The sequence below is a fragment of the Streptopelia decaocto genome (assembly GCF_964273445.1).
Source record: "Streptopelia decaocto genome assembly, chromosome: 1".
NCBI classification, from domain to species: domain Eukaryota; kingdom Metazoa; phylum Chordata; class Aves; order Columbiformes; family Columbidae; genus Streptopelia; species Streptopelia decaocto.
The window spans coordinates 93258749-93277342 of record NC_138663.1 but is presented as its reverse complement, the minus strand read 5'-3'; the positions used below and the strand labels follow the sequence as shown (position 1 = coordinate 93277342).

General features: G+C 39.5%; 1 protein-coding gene across 1 annotated transcript in view; it reads left to right on the top strand.

The window, feature by feature from the left end:
* Positions 1–18594, top strand: part of ATP10A (ATPase phospholipid transporting 10A (putative)) — a 115093-nt gene that overhangs the window by 81217 nt on the left and 15282 nt on the right. Inside the window, exons 8-14 of the mRNA XM_082076033.1 lie at positions 3574–3791; positions 5313–5507; positions 6824–7385; positions 13273–13376; positions 13548–13674; positions 16461–16645; positions 17990–18311. Coding sequence (XP_081932159.1) covers positions 3574–3791; positions 5313–5507; positions 6824–7385; positions 13273–13376; positions 13548–13674; positions 16461–16645; positions 17990–18311 — 1713 coding nt within the window. The remainder of the gene's footprint in view (positions 1–3573; positions 3792–5312; positions 5508–6823; positions 7386–13272; positions 13377–13547; positions 13675–16460; positions 16646–17989; positions 18312–18594) is intronic.

Genomic DNA, 18594 nt, shown 5'->3' with positions numbered 1-18594 from the left:
CTTTCAGGTTATGAAGTTCACAGGAAAAGGTTCTGAATCGGAGAGGGCTGAGTGGGTGGAGGGAACAGCGTGTTCCCAAAGAATCACGCTTTGTGCAGCTGAAGCACTGTGAACCTTAGCCATAACATAACGATTGAACCAGGTTTCATTATTTCTTCAAACTTCTTAGTTCTAGCTGCATAATATGTAAGACTGCACTTGAGAAAATGCTGGAAGGTGCTAAGGCCTGTTTTTTGTTATCAAGCTTACCTTGGTATAAAACTGAAATAATACCATTTGTATCAAAAGAATTACATTTGACTTGGTTAAATGAGGTTCTAGTCTTGAAATTACTTCCACTTTTTCTCCATTTTCTCAGTGGCAGGAATAATTAAATAAATGTGCTACAATGAAAACCTGTATAGGGAGCAAGAGATAGCTGATATTACATAGACTAGAAAGAAACACAGTATTGGTATAATACTAATAAATAAGCTGAGTGCTGCATTAGGAAACAGCTTTTACTATGTTGAATAAACAAAATATTTTTAGATGTAAGAAAGACCAATGAAGAATATAGAGATAAGGTATGCAAGCAGAACTGTGTGTTGTGCATGAAATGCATTCTCCACTTAAATACAGAGTTTTTATACATGGAATGAAAGGATAATCAGTTCAGGGTCTTTGGAGTCACATATTTCAGTATGTGTTTTCAGAGCAGAGGCTTAGATTAGGTATGATTGTTAAAGAAAACGTGTCCTTTTTTGAAAAAACTCTGCCCGGAAGGGAGTTGGACCAACTGGGAGCACATTTTGCGAAGCTGAAAAGAATAATTGTAGCCAGTCGTCTCCCTGTCAAGGAATATTACCTGTTATGGGAAGAAGTGCAGTGTTCTATCAGTCTGCCATTCAAATGCCCAGTGTCCACAGTGGGGAAGATTATTGCTATGGCAAATCCGAGATTTTCTTATGCTATTCCTCAGAGAGGCTGAGCGTCCATATGTCACACCAACTCTCCTGGAGGCTGGCTTTGCTGCTAAGAGCCTCAGTGAAGATGAGGCACAAAATGTGCTGCTTATGATTGATTTAAATCTTAAATGTTGGTAAACTGCAGGAAACCTTACCAGTGTGTCACCTTGAACAACTGTTTTTCAGCCTGGAGTTTGCAGAAGATTAACTAAGGCAGAGCTGGCGCTGTCAGGCTGGGCACTGCCCTCCACAGGCCTCATCCCAGATGTGTGCTCCACCATACCTCCCCAGATGTGCGTTCCATTGTACCTCCCCAGTGCAGAGAAGGACAGAAGTCCTTCAGTGTGCCACTCCATTCTGCTACTTGAGGCATCCTCCTTAAGTGACACACTACAAAGTCCACATTGCTCCTTCATTCCCTGTGTGCCTGTGTTTCCTCTGGAAGGCAACTGGGATGCTGTGGGGGGGCAGTGAGCAGCCTGGCTCACATCTTCATTGAGGGCTTGGACCAGTGTTCATGACACACGGCAGATGACTTTGGGCCCTCAGTGTAGGCTCCTTCTTATACAGACAAACCTGTTACCAGTTAAATTCACAGCATAGGGATCTGCATTTCTACTGAGAAAATGCATAGAGGCTTACAGAGCAGAAGAAAGTGGGAATTAGTGAACAAGAGTGATGGGACACATTAGAACTTCACTGCCCCAAGGCATGTGCAACAAGTTTCAGGGAGGAGCCTGTGCAGGTAAACTTCTCTGTAGCTCATTACCGTGCAACTGAAGGGACAAGAAGACCAGTGACCTCCCTAATATTTTGAGCTGTCTTATAGGTTCTGTCATGTGGATCAAAGGACAAGGTAGGCACTGAATTGAGAGAGAACTTCTGTTTGCAGTGGTGTGGCTCAACAAGCAGCTCTGAATGTGCCGGTGCTCTATCTCCTTCCCAGCACTTAACCCAGAGAGGCGTGAATCACACCAAATAATTCTAATGAAGGAAACTCCTTGGTCACCCACAGTTAGTGTACACCAGCCTCAGGGCCTGGGCTGCTGGGACTGGAGAGCTCTCCCAGCTCCCACGTTTCAGATAGAGCCTATACATGTTCCAAATGGAGTTGAAAAAAACTCAGATGTACAATACTGTACTGATAGAGCTATCACCATATACAGTGTGTGGTCCGATATCAACTCCTCCGCTTGCTTTCTGACAGCTAAAACATGTTAGAAAATTGCAGTGGATGGCAAGGATGGGTTTTATGTTGATCGTAAAGCTAGCCACGTTAAAAGTGATCCCATGCCAAACTCACTACATGTAATACAAGATTTTTCTCAGAAAATATTTTGGAAGAAAAATCTTCATACATTTTTTTTGTATATGTGTTAAATGCCTGAATAATTAGCTTATAAGCTAATGATTTATCATTAGGAAAATCTAATTTTTTACATCAGAGAACTGAAACAAAGCCGAGCCACAAGTATGTAACTTGTACTGTATATCTGGATAGTGTGGATTATTTTGAGAGTATAATAAAAGGCCTTTCATTGAATACCTAATGAAGTAATAAATAGATACCTGTTAGAATGTCATGTGCCTGCCTAATGAATAACCCAGATCGTTAAATGCCCATGACCTTTAGGAACTGAAAAATACTATTTATATCAATTAGAGCTAAACAGAACCTGTCATTAGAGGGGCTGGATTCCATGGCTGTTTCACACCTCTTCTGTTTCCTTTTTAACTTCTGTATATCAGACTGCCAGGACTGGTTTCTAACATGAATTGTTGTGGCTGGATTCTTGACTGGGAAAACGGTAATCTAGAATGCATAATGTGGAAAAACTCTTCGTTCTGTGTCCCCTTGGCATTGCTCACTGCAGCAAATAGATAGATATAAACATACGTTGCAGTAGGTGAGGGTACTATGAGTTTCTTAGTGCACATTGCGTCGTCCTGCCTGTTACGCTGCTCAGAAGGAAGGGACAGACTCCAGGGTGGTTTTAGCACTAGGTGAGGAGTCGAGAATCTGGGTTCACATCTCCACTCTGCAGCAGGTGGCCCTGACCTTGAGCGAGGCCTTTACACTCTCTGTAACTCATCTCCGTATATAAAATAAAGGCGGTGGTGCTCTGCAGGTGTGTCATTGTGAGGACAAGTCAGATGTCAGTTAACTGGTACTGGGTAGATATGACATTGTTTCTGGAAAATACTTTCTGTGAAATTTCCATATTCTGTTGGAAAGGACAAGAACATTTTCTGGATTATTTCCTTCTCAGACTGCAAGTGGAAACCGAATTATTTGGTTGATTTCATCAGGCTGAGCTTTGGAAAAGTCTTCAGGAATGCAGCAAGTTACAGCAGAGTTTGACTCCCTGTCAGAGAGTGTGTTGCTGAGGGAGGCAGTGTATTGCATTACATTTCTAATTATGTTATCTGCATCCTCCGTTAGATACTACCATTCAGTTAAGACTAGACTTTGTTATCCCCTGATAATGGAATCATTCATTCTTATCATTAAAACACAGTGTAATATTAAAACATATATCACTTGAACAAAGTCACCGTGTCCCTCCCTCTTTCTCAGCCACGTTTGATGTACACAGCATTTTTCCCTCTGTATTTTTACCGACAGCCAAACGCTTAGCGATGTACCAAGAACCCGATTCTGAGGAAGAGGAGGCAGCCCCAAAAGGAGGAACTCTATCCCACCGTGATAGTATCTGCAGCCATCAGAGCATCAAAGTGATCCACAGAAGCCAGAGCACCAAAACCCACCGGCGCACAGGTAGCAGAGCTGAAGCAAAAAGAGCCAGCATACTCTCGAAGCACACTGCATTCAGTAGCCCAATGGTAAGTCATGAGAACTAAATGCACAGTGTCCCGTATCTTTTGGTAGAACAATGTCCTGAAAAGGGAAAGGTGAGGAAATCCATAGCACGTTGTGTACCTCTTATAGACTTCATCTGGGTGTTTTTTCTTATGTAGTCACAGCTGTTTGTGCAAAAACAATCAAATGTTGGCATAGATCTTATCTACATACCTTCTCTGTGGGAACAAGCTAAAGGTAAAGACAATCTGAAACCTTTGTTTTAGTTATACGTTAATTTTGAAAATAAAATGTTTGCCTTCCCTTTATCTATAGAAACTGAGAGTAGCATAAGGTTTGAGGTCAAGGATTCTAATTGCTCTGTGTAAGCCTCTTCTCTTTTGTCTGAGGATTTTAAAACTAACAAGCGCTTAGCTGGACACCATGTATTCCTATTCTTAGACACTGTTGACATACACCATATCATAATTGTTAGCGTGATTCAAAATTATCAGTGGATTGCATGTGTTGTATTTTAACAAAAGAAAAGCCTTTACATTTCAAAATGTTGGTGAATTTATGTCCTTACAACTTTGCTTTGGTTAATTTATTTTATGTTTTTGTAATTCTCTGGAAGTTTCACGTGACCTGAATTGTAATAAGACAGCAAAGAAGCCACGTCTTGTCTATGTAGGGATTTCGCATTGTAGCACTGCTGACACAATTTCACCCTCAAAACAAGTTACAAATATAGACACAGAAAAATGCTGTTTGCACTGATGGAACGTCTTGATTGCAGTCAAGAGTAAGCTCATCTGGCACAATTCAGATTTGCCCTTTTTACACACGGGGTTCTCTGGTTGCTCAGATTCATCAGCTGCTGAGCATCAGCAGATAAAATTCTACTGAAGAAAGAGCCTTAGGTTGGTTTATCTTTTAAACTTTTGTATCCCTGCATCCTGCTATCTTAAGAAATACCGGAGTTTGCTCTGACGAGATTGAATAAGTGGAAAGTGCTGATGAAACAGAGTGGAAAATGCTCTGTGTTTCAATGTAAAAAAAACACATTAATTACTCTCAAATGTGGGGATGGTTGTTGTTCTCTAACAAACAATCCAAGATGGTTTCATTTTATTGTGCTGATGTAAGACAGAGCTTTGAATGTCATTGCTGTCTAATTTTTCTACTCTTCTGGCCTCTGTAGTGTACCACCCTTCAGTAATAGATGATAAATATCTTGAATTAGACAGGAGGGAGGGAGGAATATTAGTATGTAACTCTTCTCCTATCCACTACCCCCAAAGTAGATGAAGATTGCTGCTATAATTATCTGTAGTGAAAAAGTTGACAACACAGTTACTCACATTTCCTTTTCTATTGGAAAGATCATTGTTAACTGTTTATTGTCTAGAATGGGTGTTCTACAGTTCCCTCCACCTCTGCTCTGTGGTGTAAGGCCGCTATAAAACCCTTGACATTGACACTGTTTTGGATACTTTGATTGCTTATTGCTGGTTTGGAAATTTGCAGAATCACAATTGTTAATTACTGCTGTTCATTACTAGGAGAAGGACATCACACCTGACCCAAGGTTACTAGAAAAGGTAAATGAATGTGCAAAGCATCTGGAGGTCATGAGGAGCCACGAACAGCCATTATCCCATCTGAGTCCAGAACTATGTGACATTTTTGACTTCTTCATCGCTTTGACTATATGTAATACAGTTGTGGTTACTGCACCAAATCAGCCCCGACAGAAGGTGGGTTAAAGAAGCAGCAAAAGAGAGTTTAAGTCTCTTTTGCATTTGTGCTAATTTGTCTGGTAAACTGAGGAAGTGAAAACCCCCTGTTCTAGCAAGAAACAAACAGAGCTGGTTGTGAGACAACTCTTAGAACCACTATGTGAATGAGAAGGGTTTAGTAAAGCACTAGTTAAATGGAATGTGTCAGCTTACCTTCAAGGTAAGATACACTTTCATCTACAAGATACTTCTGAAACTTTCCCAAATTCTGGTACTGTGACTTATTCATTTAATAAATATAAGTATGTGTGTAAGTACATGTGGACACTGATATGCAAATGTGCAAGACTTTCCAGAAAATAATATAAGCTCTCTGTGAGTATTTTGTACATATGGATTAAGTTAAGAAATGGCTGAGCCATTTTTTAAAAGAGAATATACTTGAAAAAGTCACTTAAAACTTTCAAATTGTGTAAAAGATGCATCTTAGGCTCGTTATGAGAAATAATGATCATTACTGCTTAAATTGGCTAAAACCAGTGTCACTGACGAATGAGAATTTCAAAAGCGCAATCCCAAGATGATTTGTAAGACAAAAATATAATGGAATGTGGTATTAAGGCTAGCCAGCAGCTGGAATTTCCATTCTGGAGAAAATTCTGACAGTTGCTTCTGTTCCAGATTGGAATAAAAAGTGAACTAGTCTGCAAAATGACGTGCTTTTGTGCCAGGGAAACATTTGGAGAATGCTCAGTTCCGCTGTTTCAGGAATGGTACACTGTTATATAATACTTTAATATCTATTACTAGAAATATGCTATTACTATTAATAACATTGTATCTGTAAAAAAAAGATTTACGTAAACAGAGAGGAGTGATAAAAATGAAGCAAAATGCTTAGATGCTGAATGAGAAGGCGACAGAAATTACTTATTTCAACATGTTCCTATTGAGCACGTTGTCAACATTGGCATATTCTCATAAAACTTTTCTGGTACCACACTTCTCCTACTGACGATAATGTTTAGTATGCACTGCTGGTGGAGGTGCAACATTGATAGTCTATCCATTAGTCTTATCTGAGGAGGTGAAAGAAGAAAACATGTTTTTAATACAAACATGCTTGCTTTCACACAGAGGAATGATCCTGAAGTTCTAAGTTTTTTGCTGTTGAGTCAGTTTTGTCCATCCTCTTTCCTTTCTCAAAAATGCCATTATTTTTGTTCTCAAATTCTCCTCTTTAGTTGGAGCTGCTTAGACTGAATATCAGTGCTGGAATTCTTGTACGTTTTTTCTTTGGTTTTTGCTCACTGGTTTCTCTTCTGCTTGTCAAGGTCAGAGATCGATTCGAACTAAAATCCCCAGTAAAAACCATAGAAGACTTCATACGAAGATTCACTCCAAGTCGCTTGACCTCTGGCTCTAACAGCAGCAGTTCATCTAGTCTAGCTACGAGCAAATCAATGCACAGGTTTGGCTTAAGCCTGCTTTCGTCTACATCTACGGACAGCACTTTATTAAAACTGGAAGAGAAGCTGGCATACTCTGCGCAGATGAACAACAATGGCTACAGCTCCCAGCAAGGCCGGGCGGTGGTGGGGAGTGGACCTGAGGAAGGAGAACTCCGTTATGAGGCAGAGAGTCCAGACGAAGCTGCTCTCGTCTATGCAGCGAGGGCATATAATTGTTCTCTGGTTGGAAGGCTGTCTGACCAGGTATCAGTGGAGCTACCTCACCTGGGAACGTTAAGCTTTGAAGTATTACACACATTGGGCTTTGATTCCGTCAGGAAGAGGATGTCAGTTGTCGTCAGACACCCTCTCACAGATGAAATAAATGTTTACACTAAAGGAGCAGATTCAGTTGTTATGGATCTTCTTCTGCCCTGCTCTTCAGGTACACCACTTTCTTACCTTTTGGGGAGTGGAGGTGGGAGGGAGGCGGTTCTGGTTAATTGCTGAAAAAATCATCATATCTTATGGCAAGTAGACCCACCTGGTTTTGTTGTGAATATAAGGAATGACAGAATGGCAGCCATCTCTCTTCTTTTATAGTATTTTCTTAGTATAACATTTTTTCTGTAACAAATTACTGGTTTCTCACCTTACTGGAATGAGTTAAATTAATTTCTGTACAAGATCTTCTACTAGCAAACTATATTTGGAAGGAATGTCTTGAAACTCTGCCAAAGCAATTTACATTTCTTCAGGAAAACCTGCCTGGCAGTGCTTGGCTACTTGAGTATTTTATATGAAACCCAAGCACTTCCTATTGCAGCTCTGTTCTCTGTTTTATTTGTGAATCTTTACATCATTTTGCTGCAATATGTTTGCATAAATCCACGCATTTATGTCGTTTGGATTATGACACTGGAGGACCCTGTGAATCAATCAGCCTTCAAAACAAAAGGTTGTGGCAAAAGAAGGAGAGATTCTGTTCATATGAGAAATCTTGCCTTCAAACATGTAGTTGACTAGCAGGAAATGGACGTGTGGCTGTGAACAGAGAGTACTTCCCTGAAGCATGGAGAGCTTCTCCTGCACCCAGATGTCACATGAAACAGAGACAATTTTAAATAGCCCCTAATTGTAATCAGTTGGATTCAAGAAGAACCCTATAAGCTTTCAGACGGTAGAGGACACATGGGTTTCATTTTGCATGAATCAGTTTGCATCTAATCTACTGTATTTTCAACACTGAATTTAATCCAGTGTGTAAAGTTTATTCCAGTATGAATGGACAGAGCCTGAAAGTGCTAGAGGTACTTCCCGTGTTTCACTAATGCATTGACTTTGTGGTTACTTTGACATTAGTTGAAGTAAACAACTGTGAAAGGCTTATACTGTGTAATTTTAGTTTAATGAAATACAGAAAAATGTTGGCATTAGTTTTCTGTTTACAGCAATATAAATCAAAGCTGAGCCAAAAAAATTAAGAACTTGTCCTTAACTAACAACAAAGTATTCATTAATAATTTTCTAGTAAAGATCTGATATCACAGAAAGTACACAGAGCATCTGTGGAAACTTTTCTCTCTCTGAAGTACTAACAGAGAATTTGTAGTACTGAGAATTTCTAATAACATACCTGGAAAATAGTGCTTAGAAATGAGTTCTCAGAATGAGAACTGAGCTTTAAAAAGAAAAGAAACAATTATTTTATGCCGTCTCAAGTATTTTGTCACCATATAATAGGCTATGTTTGCAGCTGCTGTGTCCATTTACAGTAGACTTAGTGGATCGAGGAATTTTCAGGCAGATATAGGACCCAGCTGGGTAAAACCAACAAGGACAGTTAGAAGCCAAACAGCTACATTACCAAAGGTGGGGTATGTCAGAGAAGGGGAAGCAAAGTTCCTGAAGGTTGGTGCTGGCAGTGAGCAGATTCTGTAGCTGGGCAAATACAGCAATTCCACCATCTTTACAGGCAAGTGAACTGAATGTGGCTTTGAAATTGTGCCCTTATTTTGTTTGGTTGGTTTTAGCCCACATTGAACTACGAGTTATAGTATATTTTGCTTTTGCAAGCAATGTAAGATGCAGCCACTAGAACCTCATAAGCAGTTTCCCTTGTTTTCTAGCCATTTAAGTCATGTCTGGCTTTAGTAATTCTGTATGTTTTAGCAGATCTGTCTGAAAAACATTTGACATTTCTCTTGAACATCTTCACTCTTAGAACTGAATTTGCAATTTCTGCCTGCAGTATCCTAATGTCAGTGGATATGTTGTCAATTCCTGAGGGAACAGAATCTTTTTCCCATTACACGGAGGTATCCCCCAGGTAGAGGGAGCATCAGAAGATTTATGCTTGTGGCTATTATCTGTATTGTGGGATATGTCGCTGGTTTCATCCTGTTCTCTGGTGATAGTGGAACATGAGTGTGAGAGGAGATGTGATGCTACAAGAATCCAGGCATTTATCGTTTCAAGGAATTGACCAATAAGTGAATCTACATGGCAGCTAATCATCACAGTGCTCACTCTTTGCTATCTTAGTGCCTCAGGGACAAGTAAATTGTACACTAGTCAAGCATATATCTTGTAACTTAGTGGTACTTGTGCTCTTAGACTCAAAGACCAAGGCAACACTGAGTCCGTAATCCCCTAACTCTTAACATCACATTGCATGAACAGGCCCTAATCAGATACAAAGTGTCCTATTTGTCTGGGATGAAGAGCACTTTAAAATATGACATGAGAACAGCCAGAAGCAAATGTCTAATGTTGTAGCTTTGGTTGTGTCTTACATAAAATCAGAAATCACCATAAGCTTCAAAAAGTAAAAAAGTTTCTAAACTGACTCCATTTGTTCTGCCTGTACATCACGTTGAGTCTGTGAAACCTGATGGTTTCTGATAGCATACAGATATTGCCAAAACCTTTGAAATTATTCCCAGGAGTGTATTGTTTTTACTTTATCTCAAGAGTCACCACGTTCATAAATAAGAATGTTACTCCTTGAGTCAAAAACCAGCTTGCACAGGAACTGTGAACATAAGTCATTGAGAAAACAATGGCTGGGCTGGTTTTCTGCAGCTTGTGATTATGGAGGGAAATGAAGCAAGCAGAACGCCACTAGCCCTCTATCATTCTTCTGGAGAAGACTTATTTGGTGGTTTCACTTCCAGGGTACATAGAATCGTAGATTCATAGAATCATTCTGGTTGGAAGAGACCATCAAGATCATCGAGTCCAACCATAACTTAATTCTAGCACTAAGCCATGTCCCTAAGAATCTCATCTACATGTCTGTTAAACCCCTCCAGGGATGGTGACTCCACTACTTCCCCGGGCAGCCTGTTCCAATGCCTGACAACCCTTTCCATTAAGAAATTTTTCCTAATATCCAATCAAAACCTCCTCTGGCGCAACTTGAGGCCATTTCCTCTCATCCTATCACTTGCTACTTGGGAGAAGAGACCAACCCCCTCCATGCTACAACCTCCTTTCAGGTAGTTGCAGAGAGCGATAAGGTCTCCCCTCAGCCTCCTTTTCTCCAGGCTGAACAGCCCCAGTTCCCTCAGCCGCTCCTCATCAGACTTGTGTGTGTGGTCACACTGCTCAGCATAGGCACTGTGTCCCAGCTAAAAAAAAATCTCCACAACTGGGTTTTGTCTGCAGGAGGTTCCTCCCCTCTTTTTATCTTCTGAGCACAAGGTGAATCTCAGGGTAAGACTGATGAGACACATGAAGAGCTAGAAGGGGTTTGGCTCTCATTGATATGCTTCTTGGAGAAGGGAGGGCAGTGCAACCGTCCACACACGGAAGATGGTGTGCACATCTCTACTTGTAAGGAGGTACTGTGTTTGTTGAAAGTGCTATAAGCATTTGATGTGAATACTGCATTAGTGCCCCTGGTACTCAGATCTGAAGTGATTAACAACACCTAAAGAGATAGGAATGACTTTTGGTTGTGTTTAAGCACTTACTCAAGTTCGTGCCATTTGAAATCAGTGAGTGACTGAGACAGCCACTCCCATAAGACAGTTTTGTGTGAGATACGTAAGAAATATGGCATTTCTCTCTAGAACAGTAATGTATCACAATAAGTGAGAAAAAGTGCTTGCCTACTTTATTCTTCTAAAGTTAAAAAAGCTGACTCACTAATATAAGAAGCCTAGAAAGTTTGCTGTAGTACTTCTCTCACCAAAAAAAGGTGCTTGTATTGCACAGCCAAGTCACATATGCCAAAAATATTATCATGTGCAAACAGGAAAGAAGCTAAATGAAACTCTGTTGGGTTTCCAGATTAGAATGTGTGCATTTCCACTTTATGTTGCAGCTCTATCTAGTTGTGAACCAGTTTAATAGCTTCTGAAGGAACTTTGGGGCATGTGTGTCGGAGCCACAAGCTACAGCGTGACAAGGGGCTTTCCAGTTGCACATAACATTACTAGGGATCTTCTTCTGGAATAATACATTTGTACTGATGCTTTGAAAAAATCTGTAGTGATAGCATAGGTAGCATTAACAGATAGATGGGACAGGTCCACCAGAATATCCCTACCAGTATTCACCATGTGACCTTAATCAGAGATAGAACTAAAATGAAGGAATGCTTGGACTACCACAGTCTTTATGGAGTCCCTTAGGAGCAGCTGGGTATGTACACTCCCACTAGAGAGGACAGGACAGTCTTCAAAGGTGAGAAAATAGCTATATGGTGAGTAAATCATACTCATACATGGTTGATATAACAGGAACAAAAACAGAATATTGAGATTCCAAGCTCCCAGCTCCTTCTTTCCTACAACATCAATACTTGTATGTATTTGTGCTGGATCCTCTGAATGCCCAATTAGACACTGTGCTTCCGTGTAAATACGAAGGTGCTGAATGTTGTGTAAGTTTATAGACAAATAGACATGGATATATGTGGTCACACATAGCAAGATTAAATCCGCTATGAATGCACACTGGGAAAATGTGCACCAAAAAGTATAAACGGTAAGATATTTGTGTCATCTAATGTAGATAACTGTATGAAGTGCTTAATATAAGAGTCTAGTGCCCGTAGGTTCTCAGTATGGTCAGTTGAAAGAGGTGAGCACACTCAGTGGTGAACTGAGATGATACGTAGTAGGTTGCTTCAGGTGCTCAGACTGGTGATGTCTGGTGATGAGTAGCAGTCACTTGACTCTGTGACTGGTTACTGTACAAGTACCAGTAACACAAATATTGCCTTAAGGAACAGCTCCAGTTACAGAACTATAAACCTGAAATGATTCTACACCCCAAAAAATTTCAGACTTGAGAAAAAAAATTATATGACATCAGGGAATAAGAAAAGGTGGCATAAGGTACCAGTAATTCTCACTCAATAGTTCCAGTCTAAAAGCTTACCAGCTTATACATTTACTTTAGTACTAACGCTGCAATTCATTTTCTTTAAGATTATTACTACAGTACATTGTACATGAACCTGTCTTGATCCTAGCTGATAAAAAAGATGCATATCACCTGTTTTTAACTTTCGAAGGCATCGTTTTAGGCAATGAGATGGAACAAAATGTGTTACTGTCATATTCATTACTCTTTTTTTATCACAGTGTGAGCACATTGAACCAATCCCAAATAAAGAGAGAAAAGGAACAGATGCTCAGTCCTGATTTTGAGTTTTTACACATGGCTTTAAGTGAAGAGTAAAGCTAAGTGGAATTTGTGCTGCTGCATTCAAGGTAGAAGCTATCCGGGAGGTCTGCACAAGTGTGAATTCTCTTCTAAATGAAATCACAGTCATACCCAGAACTTCTTGCATTGACTCAGGCCAATAAGTATTACAGTATCAGTACAGCAGCAACAGAAGTACCTTTATACACATAGATATGCAAAACAGAGCACTGTTTCTGGTTCTTTTGAGATATTAACCTTGGTGGAAAACTAAGTGCTGTTTTTAAGTAAGTGTCATTTTTCTGCACATGATGAGATGTGGAGAAGCATTTGCTACTAGTGTATTTGAAATCATGCTTCTCTTTCTGATGTTCTTGTTTGCTGTGAAGATTATCAAGCCAGACAAATACTTAAGGAGTAAGCAAAAGGAGGTCTTTCTAACATGAATTCACAACTTTTGAAGAGAGAAGACAGAAAAGATAGAACAAAAAGACAATATTGCATTTTATAAATGAAATGTTTTACTTGAGTTTCCCAGGAGACATCAGCAGGTCTTTAAAGCATCAGTTATAAAGTCCTGGTACAGTGAGTACTGTAGACAAGTTTTTATTCTCTGAGGCCATTCTGCTGCCGTCATTTTTCAATCACTAATTTCTTTTTTAATTCTTATCTAGATGACCCTCGGGGCAAACATCAAAAAAAAATCCAAAGCAAAACCCAAAATTACCTTAATCTGTATGCTGTAGATGGGCTGCGGACCCTCTGTATTGCAAAAAGAGTAAGTAAATGCAGACTCTCAGTTTGCTTTTAAGGAGAGTCTTGGCAAAGATTACTGAAGGCATTTATTAATTTATTGTTCTTGATTCATAACTTCTTTTTCATTTTATTCAGTAAAGTATGAATGCCTCTGCATCACATTGACTGTGCCCTCACATACTCTTTTTAATAGGTTCTCAGCAAGGATGAGTATGCCTGTTGGTTGAAAAGCCATTTAGAAGCAGAATCTTCTATTGAAAATCGTGAAGAACTTCTGTTTCAGTCAGCACTGCGGATAGAGAAGAATCTGCATCTGCTAGGTAACAAAATGAGAGGTGGACATGAAATTAAAATGTGTTAAAAATTCGGAAAACTTGGCTATGAAATCCATTCTTTTCCTTAAATGGTTTCTGACAGTACAGAAATTGGCTTCTTTTGGACTTTGTCATGGCTGTCATGTGCAGCACCACAAAGGAATGGAATATAATTAACATAACAGACATAACCTGTTTTCCTTGCTCCTGCCATCTTTTTATCACTAGTGAAATGACTGGAGCAATGCCAGGGCTGAATTTGACACAATATCATAAATGGGAACGGCTGCTCTAAACAGGAGGAGGACTTGGCCCAAACTGTCTGCAGAATTTTCTTAGCTTAGTGCCACCTCAGCATGTCAGAGACCTCCATGACTCCAGGGGCACCAGAGACAGTCAGAAAGCGAAGCTCATAAATGGCATTTGTGAGAGGCATCAGCTCTCATATATGTCAGGTTCAGCACATGCACTCAGGGCCTGTGTTTTCTGTGGAAAGGGATTGCAGTACTTTGTAATGACGCAGTTAAAATCAGTGTATGCAAAATGTATTTCAAGAACTAAGTCATCCTCTTCCTCTGCTGACTTGAGATGTTGAAAGCACTGAGATTCTAAAATGTATATATATTCACTACTGCTCCAAGCATCCAGCTGCTTTCTCTGGCAAAGAATTTGGCACGGCCATAACACTGTTGGAGATAACAGCCTTCACTAATTGCCCACATGCCTGTCTCTGGGAGATGAGATCCACCTCACCCAACTTCTGATGTGTCTGCTACAGATCTCTAAGGCTCCTCATGTAACCAACGGAGAGACAAAAAGAGAAAGTGCAGTTCATTTGGTCTGTCTTAGATACCCGCTTTAGCATTAGATGAATCATGCCCTTGGAGTGTCTGGTTTTCTACTGCAAAAGAATTTGCAAGTGTATGAAAAGGGGGGAATTGAAGAGAAGCTGCCAAATTCATGTATACCGTGATTAAGTTGTAAAAGACATACCAATCATTAAGCAATTGACATGAGATAAATGCTTTCTGACCACCTGCAAAATGAGGGGATATTTTTCAAGTTTTAGATCCTTCTTCATAACAAGAGGGAGAGAGATTAAGTAATACAATGTTTAGAAGCAGAGTGCTTAGCTTATCTTTAACTAATAATTAATAGGTGTATTGTAAGTAAGAAACTAAACAATTATAGCTAACATCAATTATTTCTTAGTATAGATGTATTGTATGTCAAAATTTTCAAAAATTGCAATGCATATGTAATAATTATGTGACTATAAGCAACACAAGAACATCCAGTCTTTGGAGCACTTATGGAGGATGATCCCCAGTGTTCCGCAGCACTGATAAAATAAAGAATGCTGCTTAACAGTATAATTGACTCTGCTTTTAAGTTTATTTCTTCGTTTCATTCTCTGACTTAAAGGGGAGCATGAGGTGACTAATTCGGACCACGTTATTAATCAGGAGGATCCCACCATGGTTGTGCCTGTTGGCTCTGGCTGCACTGGGGTGGGGGATGGAAAAGTGAAACTGAACTGCCAGACAAATAATTGAACTCTAACCATCAGTAAACTTCTCATTCAGTCCTTCCCCAAGAACTTCATACTGTGGTTTATATCTTACAATGATCAGTTGTGACTAAGTTGTGGGAATAAAAAAGTGAGTCTGGAACAGGAATAACTTTTGCTTTGTACACTGTTTGGATAATAATAGCTTTCCTGACATTATCCTAAGAATGTGTTTTCCAGTTACATGACTGGTGCTCAGACTTCAGGTGGACTTGTATTGCTAAAACATTTTTTATTTAAAATTCTATTTAAATATTGAATTTAATATTCTGTTGCTACAATATTTTTTTCAAGGAACAACCATAGGGAAAACAAATAGCTGAGAAAAGTTTACTTTGTTTTTCCTGTTGTTTCAGCCTATTTGCATGTCTGACACCTCCCCATTCTGTAGTAGTGAGTGCTTACATTTCCTCACATTGAAGCCTCTCTGAAACGGATGTATTTAGTGGTGATGCTGAAGTTGGTCCTGAGTGGCTTTTGCTACCATATTTGAAAATCTTGTCCCTGTCAACTGATCTGTGAAAGCTAAGAAAGAGACTGAGCATCTCATAAAGAGGTAGAAAGATACATTGGAAGTGTGAAAAAGCCACATTTTGCTTTCACATCATGGCCAACAGATTTATGATTTGTTCCCTGCTGCATCTCATTTGGCAACCAGTGTCTTTCTGCAAGAGCAAAGAGCAGCAACAAGGCAGAAAAAGGTTTAGGTTGATGTCTGCAGCCTAATGTGCTGTTGCCAAGCTGCAGTTCTGCTGTTGTTCCCCTTCAAAAGAGAGAAACGTCTCATGACCCAGCCTCTTGTAGTTGGGGAAAGGCAGTTAAGACCCTTAAGAACTGAAAACGATCTCATAGAAGCAACAATATCTTCTCTAGCAACATGCAGAAGAAATGGTGAAGATACAGAGCAGAGAGACAGTAAGCAAAGATACATACATCAACCTTGTGAACCTCTGAGACTAGAAGAGGCATCAGATTGCTTCTGAAGTCTTGAATTCTGGATTTGTTGTTGACTGTTGCTGCAGATGTTAACCCCAGCTATTTTCCCCTCCTCTTTCCCAATACCCCAAAACTGCTGCCCAAATCTTGAAACCATTGGTATTGTAGTCCAGGTCTTTCCCAATAAAAGTGCTGTTGTTTTTTTAAAAAAATCCAAACTTACCATTTGAGGCGAACCCTAAGTATTCAATTAATGTGGAATATTTTGCTTTCTCTATGTGCTTAGGTGCAACTGGCATTGAAGACCGTTTACAGGATGGTGTTCCAGAAACCATTGCAAATTTGCGCAAAGCTGGGTTGCAGATTTGGGTTCTTACTGGAGACAAGCAAGAAACAGCTGTTAATATTGCATATGCCTGCAAGCTACTAGATCACGACGAAGAAATCATCACTTTGAATGCTGAATCACCAGTAAGCAGATCCAATACACAAGTTTACTTGTGAACTAGCTTTGCTTTATTTTCAACTTGTACAATTAAAAGTTTGATGGCTTTTTTTTTCCTTTCCTTCTTTTTTTTTTTTCTTCTTTTCCTGCTACATCCGTAATTTTCAGGTAGGACATGTCTTTGAATACTTTTCAGTGAATCATATTTCTAAGTCATAGTGTCATGTGTCATAAACTTACTGAAGACATGTAACTTTGTGTAGGGGGCTCCAGCATGAATAAAAATATGCCACAGCAGCATAAATGCCTTTCCTTGGGATGCATTCTCAAAACATCCTTAGTTTTGCTTATTGGCACTAATGGGTCTCAAAAAGCAACCTGTTATTAAACATGTTGAGGAAGAAAAACAATTTATTACCTATTGAGAATCTGTGCTTTATTTTACACCACTGAAACATGGTATTTAGATAACTCAGTCATTCATGTTTTCTCAGGTGGCATTTTCTCTGGAGATAGAAGCAATACTTAAATTGCAATGTTAACTCTGAGAGTCAGAAAACCACATCTACAGTAATGCCTTGCTTCCTAACAGAGCTTTTCTAATTCTTCTGAATTACTGCTCTTTCCTGTGCTCAACTCGTTGCAAGCAGACAGTCACAGAGAGTTTACTGATATGGTCTAACATACAAGGAACCAGACTGATAGTGCTATAGTCCTTTAACGGGTTGATAAAATTGGACTTCAGATCAGCAGAGGAGAGGTAGGACAGCAGTATCCAGCTCCAATTTCTTTCGAAAAGGAAGAAAAGATAACAGCATTTTCCATTCTTGAGTGTATCAACTGAACTGGTAAACTGATTTTCCATGATCTTTCTTTTTTGTCATACCTTGCTGTAAGACCAATAGCATTTCATTTTAAATGTTCGTATATTCTTAATAACATCTTTTAGTTGAGTATGGCTATGAGAGAGAATTCAGCTTAAATAGCCTTTAATTGGCCTTTAACAATGCATAACTATTTGATCTGAGTCGTAGGCGTATACGTAGTGTTCATCACCATACTTAACTTGGTACTGATACCAATTATATCATCTCCCAGCACTGTTATTCTGAGAAGGAGCTAAAATAAATGAGTTTAGCATACAATACTGCATGTTAAACAGGAATTAGTTTTTAAGCTTTTTGAGTCGTATCTTCTGCTTGAATTGTGTTTAGAGAGAATAGAAAAGATTATTAGAAATTAAAACTTTAACTCTGCAGCAAATATAATGCATTCCTCATATTCCTTATGCCAAAATATACAGCAAACACAAATGTTTGAATACATGTTCTTTTCTCTCAAGCATACTTATTCTGAATTTTTTTTTTCAGGAGACATGTGCTGTCTTGCTGGAACAGTGTCTGCAATGCGTAGAGTCTAAATTTTCAAACAACACAATAGACGAAGCTACTGGAAACATGACTGTTGGGTTCACCCCTCTCTATCCACCCTCTTCCTCTGTGCTTTCCAGCTTGGGCCTAGTGATTGATGGAAGGACTTTAGCCTATGCCCTGGAACCTACGCTAGAAGAGAAATTTCTCGCACTAGCCAAGCGATGCCGTTCGGTACTGTGTTGTCGCTCTACCCCACTCCAAAAGAGCATGGTAGTGAAACTGGTCAGAGACAAACTCAAAGCAATGACCTTGGCAATAGGTAAATATCTCAGCTTCAACTAGCCTGCCTTGGTGTGTATACTGTGCCTTAAGAATTTTGATTTCTTGACTTGCAATAGGACTCTTCCAGCTGCGTCACGACTCAAATAACCTTCCAGTTCTGTCTGAAAATGTGTCAGACTAACATATTTACTCTAAGATATTTATTCAAAACTGGGATAGAACTCTGGAGTGGTATTTGGTATTTCTTTCTACAGAAGTTAGGCAATAGGGGCCCAGGTATGCTGTGAGGTTTTGGCATGTCCAAACACATCTGTGAAGGA